Source organism: Microcaecilia unicolor, chromosome 11 (assembly GCF_901765095.1).
Source record: "Microcaecilia unicolor chromosome 11, aMicUni1.1, whole genome shotgun sequence".
Classification (NCBI taxonomy): Eukaryota; Metazoa; Chordata; class Amphibia; order Gymnophiona; family Siphonopidae; genus Microcaecilia; species Microcaecilia unicolor.
The window spans coordinates 84,482,118-84,489,768 of NC_044041.1; the positions used below are offsets into that span (position 1 = coordinate 84,482,118).

Below are 7,651 nucleotides of genomic sequence, written 5' to 3' on the forward strand. Positions count from 1 at the left end.
AATGATTCTGTGCGCGCCCAGAGCACGCGTCTACACTATCGTAGGCCATTTTTCAGTATACCTTAGTAAAAGGACCCCTAAGGGATTAAGAGGTTAGCTAGGAAAAGAGGAAGACCTGGTTTCACCCCCCCCCCCCCCAGGTGATGGTGTGGGTGTGCAAGACACTGCAGTACTTGGACGGTATTCTCAGTATACAGGGTCGTGTTGTAAGCATAGATCCCGGGAGATTCTCCATCTTGATTCTTTCACTTGTTCCTCCACTGGCTCCCTCTCCCTTCCATGTTCCCTTATCTCTTCCCTTCTATGCTCTGTGACCTCTTCATCCCCAGAGTTTTTTTGGCAGCTCATGCTGCAATCCCTATCTAAGATTAAGTACTGACCCCAGTTACAGGTGCCACCCACCCCACCTCTTCATATTGTTTGCCCATCCCCCTTCTCATCATATGCACCATGGCAAGTTCATTGAATAGAAAATTTCCCGCCCTCCCCCCAGCTCTTGGTCATGTCATAAACTAATCAGTGTGATACAAGAACATTTTTTTTTCCAATTAAGAGGAAAAGGAGGGAAATAACCTTTTGAAAGTGAGGTGGCTGAGAGAGGATTTTCCCCAGCCACTTCTCTTTTATATGTCTTTATTTTAAATCTCAGTTATTCTAGATGCTGTTGACACAATGTTGCCACAGGCTTTGCAGACATACAGGGTTTGTCTAGAGAGAAAGACTAGGTCAGCTCTGGACATTTCACGCCTGATTCTTCTCATTGTCTTAAAGGGTTGGTTTTGGAAAGGAAGAACTAGGACTATACAGTAAATACCTCAAAGCACTGAGATGTAAATTAAAAAAAAAAAAGTTAGGATGAAGAATGGCCAAAGTTCCCTTTTCAGAAAGTGTGTGACCTGCCAGGGCTTAGTTCATCTGTCACTGGATGGTACAATCTCAAGGGATAAAGGACTCATCTCCCAGCTGATTATAGAAATTCTAGATATGACTAATACATTCATTTGCAGACCAGAGTCCCCAGGGCTAGAGGAGTCATTTTCCATAGTTGTCTAGTTGTTTTTGCTGCATGTGTGAGAGTCCAATAAATTGTCAGCTTTGACCAAAGGCTTCCCCTTCCAGATATCCTCTTATCTAGGTACAGAGATCAAAGGAAATCATAAAGCCTTTTTCTACAACAGCCTTGTATGTACAGCAAAGAAGAGAAAGGATCAGCTGGAAAATCAGGACTAGACTTTCACACTATTGGCTCTTACAAACTTGGGCTCCCTCCTGTGATCATGGTGGATATAGCTACAGTGTGAGGAAGTCAACATAAATTTAGTAACTGTTTCTGAGAGAGAGCAGAGATTGGCTGACCTTTTAACTTGTCTGGTGTACTGCAAACTGTGTCCTCTAATGAGTAGAAAATGGGAGTTTTGGTGGCCACCCACTCATGAAGATAGGCCAAATGGCAGTCACAGTGCCACCTATTCCAAGAGAGATCTAGTCCCTTGGTGCTATGGTGCCCCAGATCCAGATTCTTCTCAAACAACCCTGGAGGAAGAGAGCGCAGTTGATTGTGGGAAAGATCCAAAGTGTCCAAGAGGGGTAAGGGGTGAAAAAGTTCAGTGGGCAGCTTCTCCAAGCTGTTGTTCTGCAAGAATAGAAACTTTAAGTTGGATATGGGCTTGAAGAAGTTGTCTGCAAGGGAGTAAAGCTGATTGCCTTCTAGTATGAGCTTTTCCAGCTTGGTCAAGTTGCAGAGCAACTCTACTGGGAGCTGTTCCAGCTGGTTGTGAGAGAGGTCAAGAGTGGTCAAGTTGGTGAGACTGTTGAAGGAGCTGGGAGGTATCGTTTGCAACCTGTTCCGAGATAGATCCAACCATTCCACTTGTTTTAATTCCTGGAACCATTCCGGGTCCAAGGCAGCCAGACGGTTCTCACTCAGAGCAAGGAAGCGGAGGGCAGGAGTGGTATTGAAGATTTTGGGGGGCAGAGCCTCCAAGAGGTTATTGGTTAAATCCAAAGTATGCAACTGTGTGAGGTCCTGAAATAGATTTTCAGGGAGACTGGCGAGCTTGTTGTTTGACAGGTGGAGACCTTCCAACCAGAAGAGGCCAACAAAGGCAGTAGAGCCAATACTAGTGATGCTAGTAAACTCAAGGGTGATCATGGTCGTATCTGTAGGAAAGGAGGAGGGAGAGGTGGTGATGTTTTCAGATGTGCAGATGATGGCTCTGTTTCTTGTGCTGCTGGTGCACTGGCACCGAGGAGGACATGCATCGCTGTGTTGTAGCCATAACAGCAGAGACAGAAAGATCACCAGAGCAGACAGCCAGGGGTTCATCCTCAGAACCTAAAAACTTCATAAATAAAAAATGTATGTATAAATGACTGCTTTTAATTTGAATATTAGAAAGGGTTTTGAGGTTGGTTTAATGCAGATTTAGACCCCTTCTTTAACACATAAAAGAACCACATAAAGTTACAAACATTAGAACTGTTAATGAGAGAGTTCTTGTCATTTTTATAATGCTACCAAATGTCCACTGCACTGTACATTGTTAATAACTCCTTGCCCAGAAGAGCTTACAATCAAATTAGGTATGAGGAAACATGGGAGAAGAGGGTTTGAACCCTCATTCCCAACCCCCCTCATTCCCAACCCATTGCTCTAATAACTGTCTGTTGTACCTCCTCTACAGGTCTCTACAGTGACAAGAGATGAAGTAGTCAGTTTCAAGCAGTTAGTCTTCTTGTCCCTGAAGCTGGAAGTGCCACAGAGGTGTTGGCAATAAACCCTACCCTAGAAGAAGGAAAAAAAGTCTCAGCCTTCCTTGAATCACCAGAAACACATGCTAATGCTAGACGTAAGCAGTGGGTTAATTTTGGTCTTGAGTTTACATGGTAGTTTGGTTTTTGTGTGTGAAAATGCACATTCCTATTAAGGTTCTGGTGTTAATTTAAGAGAGGTGTTGGGGGAGGGATGTTTAGGATGGATGCATTCCAACTGTCATAATTGAAGGCCTGTGCCCAAGATTCAGATCTGCCCCATCACCACCACCACCATCAATAATGACAGAGGACAGTGCTGGAAATTTCTGTTGGACTGCTGAAAGAGACAAATTAGTGTTCCGCCTTTGGTAGAAAAACAGAAGTGTGCAACTGTGCCTACTTCCCTCCCCAGACTAGTCTGCATCCTTCATTTCAGATTTTCTGTACACCACGGGAAAAGGGAAAGGGGATGGGATTTGATATACCGCCTTTCTGTGGTTACAATGGAAGTGGTTTACATATTATATACAGATACTTTTGTACCTGGGGCAATGGAGGGTTAGGTGACTTGCCCAGAGTCACAAGGAGCTACAGTAGGAATTGAACCAAGTTCCCCTGGTTCTTAGGCACTTCACCGTACTGGCAACGCTATCCCTGGCAAATTATATTTTGCCTTGAAATGCTAATAACGTTGAAGCTGATATTCCCAAGGGCTTAGCTGGTGAGCAGGACCTGCTACTTGCGTCCTGGTGAGCCCAATATTCTGCACCTCTGTCTGGATAGCGTTGTGGTGGCCCATGAGCTGGCACATATCTGGATAGCAGTGATTTTCAGTGCTCTATCTGGATAGCTATTCACATAACTTAGGACTGAAAGGCTTTCCTAAATGTCTGCAGATTGGCTATCTGACTGATGGCTGAAAATAGCCACTACCTGGATAGCCACCCTGCTGACTGGATATTCTGCGGCAGCAACTATCTGGAAACTGATGCTAAATATCCAGATTATTTTAACCCATCACAGCCAGTGTTTAAAAAGACATTGACTCCCGCGTGCTCAATATTATCGCCATTGTTTTGGTGTATCCTTTTGATATTAAAAAAAAAATACAAATCTAATCATAAATGTAAGATTTTTCATCTTAGAATCTCTTTGACTGTAAGTGCTACTGCCACCCTCACCAAGCTGAAACTGGAGGAAGGACTGGTTGTGTCCTGTGACTTTCCTATGGAGCGAGTTTGGGCAGGGCAGTGCACCCCTTCTCTCCCTCTTCCTCTGCACTTGGTCAACAGCATCTAAGCCTTTCACCTCTGTAGTCCTCTTGGTCTGAGATTACTGGACTCATGAGCCTGGGTTTTCAACTTTGTGCTAGTTACACAGCAGCAAACATGGCAGCTGTGAAAGCTCATGACATGTCCCCCTGCCTCCATGCCATAAGAGAATGAGCTGTACTCTGGCACCACCTCACGCTGCTGGAAAGGAAAGGGACCAAGTTCGCAGACAGATTCTAGATGTCTGGCCACATGCCCGGCTGGTCTCTGACCTCTTTATCCTTACCCACTTTAAGTGTGACTAGTCAAAACAAGTTTTCCTGCGGTATTAACTCTAGAGAGCAGAGAATGGGCTACCAGCTTCTCTCAGTTCACCATCACAGCTCGTTACTTTTGTTTCACGCTGAGGAGCAAAAGTGCCCTAGGATGGAATCCAGATATGAGTACCTTGTTGCAAACTCTCAATTTCAGGAATCTCTATCTCTCCTCTCCTTCCAAAAGTGCTTGTGAGAATTTGGGAAAAGGGATCTGGAAGTTAACTGCTTCCTTCTGATTCATGTGTGTCTCTAGACCCCTGGATGGGGGATAAAGGGGAGGGGGTTGGGATGCTGAGGGAGGGGTAAGGAGAGATTTTTCTTACCTGTGGTTGACGTTTCATACAATGAGCAGTAGGTGTTCAGTCTGCAGTACAGGCTGCATTTTATATAGCAAGCCCTCCACCCACCCCCAATGTTTCCAGTAATCCTGTAGCTTTTTTTTTTTTTCCCAAGGCAAAAGTTGGTTACAACATCCAACCACCTCTGTTGTCTTTTGGGAAATGCTTTTCTCACTGTTGAAACAAACTGTGACCTGGATTGGGGCCATATAGGTCTGTGCCAGTATTTGTAATACCAAGTCTTGTGCAAAACCACTGCTAGGGTGGCTAAAGTACACCGTGAATAATGCTTAGCTTATAATTTGAACTCACTCCTTCTCTTCCCCCTCCCCTTACCCACACACACACCCATGTACATTCCCTGTCTCTCACTTCCCAGTAGATGCTGGTTGGAAACTAGAAACCCAAGGCAGGGTCCTTTTTAGGATGGGGGGGGGGGGGGCACATTGCTTTGCAAATTCTACTGGAAAGAGGGCAAGAATTTTTTAAAATAAAGCTGAGAGCAATTTTCAAAAGGAATTCTGTGGGTCAAAAGGATTACCTACAAGAATAAACCCTTTATAAATTTGTGTGGACCCTCAGTAGGAAAGAGAGGTAGGGTGGGGGCAGATTATGCCTGTAAACTTCAGTTATCTGTAATACTGTGGACCACGAACAACTCAGCAGTTTAAAAAGTGGACCTCTTGTCAAAAAGTCTTGAGTACCCCTGGAATAGGCTATCGCCTCGTGTTACTGAGGTGCTCAAATGGAGGTTCCTGGTTGTAGAATTGCTCCCTTAGGCCCTGATGCTCAAAACTCCACCACTCTTCTGAACAGCTTCGTAAAAGTACCACCAGAACAATGCCCTAAGAGTGCTAATGAGATGCAAATATAGGCGTGTTCACAGCATTGAGCATTAGGGAGTTTGGCGAGAGGATTGTGCTTTGGTGTGAGAGGATTGTATTTGGCACATGCACAGAAGGATTCTGCAATAAACCTGGCTCCTGTGCACATGTGCATGTGCCTGGTAAAACCCGAACGTGAAGCAAACATTGGCATCTCTTTTCTGCAGCCTAAATATAAGCGTTTTAATTTTTTTTTTTTTTAGTTTGGACGTTTATATTTAGATACAGGAAACAGATGCCAATGTGTGCTTTTGTTTAGATCTGCTGTTTCTCACAACCAGCGCTTAAGGGCTTGCCTCCTTCTGCTTCCAAAAGCAATCAAAAGCTGTAGATTTTGCAGAAAGATTCATGAGAGAAGCATGAGAATCCCGAGAAATCCTCCCTTCCAACAGCCTAATGCCTGCTGCAACCTGGTGTTATTTATTTTTTTTGCAGCGGTCAGACAGTTTTGGTTCAGGCGCTCTTTTCTGAGCATTGGGGAGGAATACAAAATGGCGTCATTAGCACGAGCTTGACTACATTAGCATGCTACTTGCATTGTTCATCTGCATGCTTGTTTGTTGTTCCCATGCTCCAGGCCCATAGCCGCCGAGAGGGGAGGGGGGCAGGGGGGAGAAAATTCCCTGGGCCCGGGCCTCCAAGGGGAGCCTGGCGTGGCAGTCCCACCCGCCCTCCGTCGTTGACCGTCTGCCCCCTGCATTGAAATCGCAGTCTCACCTCTGTGAAAGCAGCGCTGCAGGCAGCAGAATGCCTCTCTTCCCTCCCTGTGTCCCGCCCTCGTCTGACATAACTTCTGTGAGGGTGGGACACAAGGAGGGAAGGTGGGCCGAAGTGAGGCATTCTGCTGCCTAAAGCGCTGCTTTCATGGAGGTGAGACTGCGATTTCAATGCAGGAGGGCCAGCCCGGTGGCGGCCGGAGGGGGGGAGCGGCGGCAACCTCGGGGGGGGGGGTGGAGGGGGAGCGGCGGTGGCAACCTTGGGAGGGTGGAGGGGGAGCAGTGGCTGCGGCGATCTCTGGGGGGAGCAGTGGTGACCTCAGGGGGGGTGGAGGGGGGACTGGCGGCGGCAACCTCGGGGGCGGGGGGCATTGAGGGCAGCAGGGGTGGGGCCCCGGGGGCGGCCTTGCCCCGGGCCCGGCCCAGTCTCTCGGCAGCCCTGTCCTGGCCTCTCAACATTCCGCACAGGTAAATGCGGGCACATTTACTTTGAGCATCGGGGCCTTATTATCTGATATGGGAGGGAAGATACAGTTTAAAGATCAACCGTGGGTTAACCTGTGCAGATTACCTGAAATCAACCACCAGAGTAAAGACAATAACTGGGTCCATTGACAGCTCCTCCCTTCTCATCCTTTCTGCCTCCAGCAAGGAGAAACCACAATCCTTCATTCTTCAGCTCCCCATCCAGCCCCAGAGAACTATCCCAGGACTCATCTGATTATGCATCCCACACTGGGCGGCTCTCACACTTAAGAGATATAAGATTTGTTAGGAGGAGTGTGAAAGCTTCTCTTGTCCCCTGGGTATAGTGGAAGCCAGTACCCCTCTGAGGCATATTTTCAAAGCACTTTGGGAGGCTAAGTTCCATAGGTTTCTATGGAACTTTGGGAGGCTAAGTGCTTTGAAAATGAGCCTGCAAGTCCTTCAGACCCAAATGCACAAAACCTAACAAGATAGCAATGTGGTTTTTAAACTGGTTCTAGCCGGTTTAGCGAGCAAGGAGTACAGCGAGACTTCAGAATGACACGGGGATGGGGACAGGGACAGAGCCCACGGGGACAGATCCTGCAGGGACGGGGTGGGGACGGGTACAGACGGGACGGGGATAAACTTTGTCCCCATGTCCCTTTCTACTTTGAAGTCTGTTAATGAACTGGACTGTTATTTATGTTTGATGCAGACAACAATATTTTTATTTTTTGGAAAAACATGCAAACATGCTGGCCACAGGTAGCAAAATTTGCATGGGGGACCCTGTACATCCTGCTACCAGCACATCTTCTAAGAAGACATCTTCTATTGCAGGAGGGACTGTGGAAGACAGGAGAGCTAGACTGAATCCTGAGATTGTTGATGACTTCTTATTCA

General features: G+C 46.7%; 1 protein-coding gene across 2 annotated transcripts; it reads right to left on the reverse strand.

The window, feature by feature from the left end:
* Positions 1-4,743, reverse strand: LRG1 (leucine rich alpha-2-glycoprotein 1). 2 transcript variants are annotated; one of them, XM_030220095.1, is made up of 3 exons: positions 4,666-4,691; positions 2,674-2,785; positions 1-2,342 (listed from the first exon to the last, which is right to left on the reverse strand). In XM_030220095.1, exon 3 carries the CDS (start codon positions 2,324-2,326, stop codon positions 1,307-1,309), a length of 1,020 nt encoding a protein of 339 aa, XP_030075955.1. In that variant the 5' UTR covers positions 2,327-2,342; positions 2,674-2,785; positions 4,666-4,691; the 3' UTR covers positions 1-1,306. The 2 variants fall into 2 exon arrangements, with proteins under 2 accessions (XP_030075955.1, XP_030075954.1); XM_030220094.1 differs by lacking the exon at positions 2,674-2,785 and having other exon boundaries at positions 4,666-4,743.
* Between the last annotated feature and the right edge of the window lie 2,908 nt (positions 4,744-7,651).

Coding starts and splice junctions, on each gene's coding strand:
- LRG1 (XM_030220094.1), bottom strand. CDS start 2,326: ATGAACCCCTGGCTGTCTGCTCTGGTGATCTTTCTGTCTCTGCTGTTA.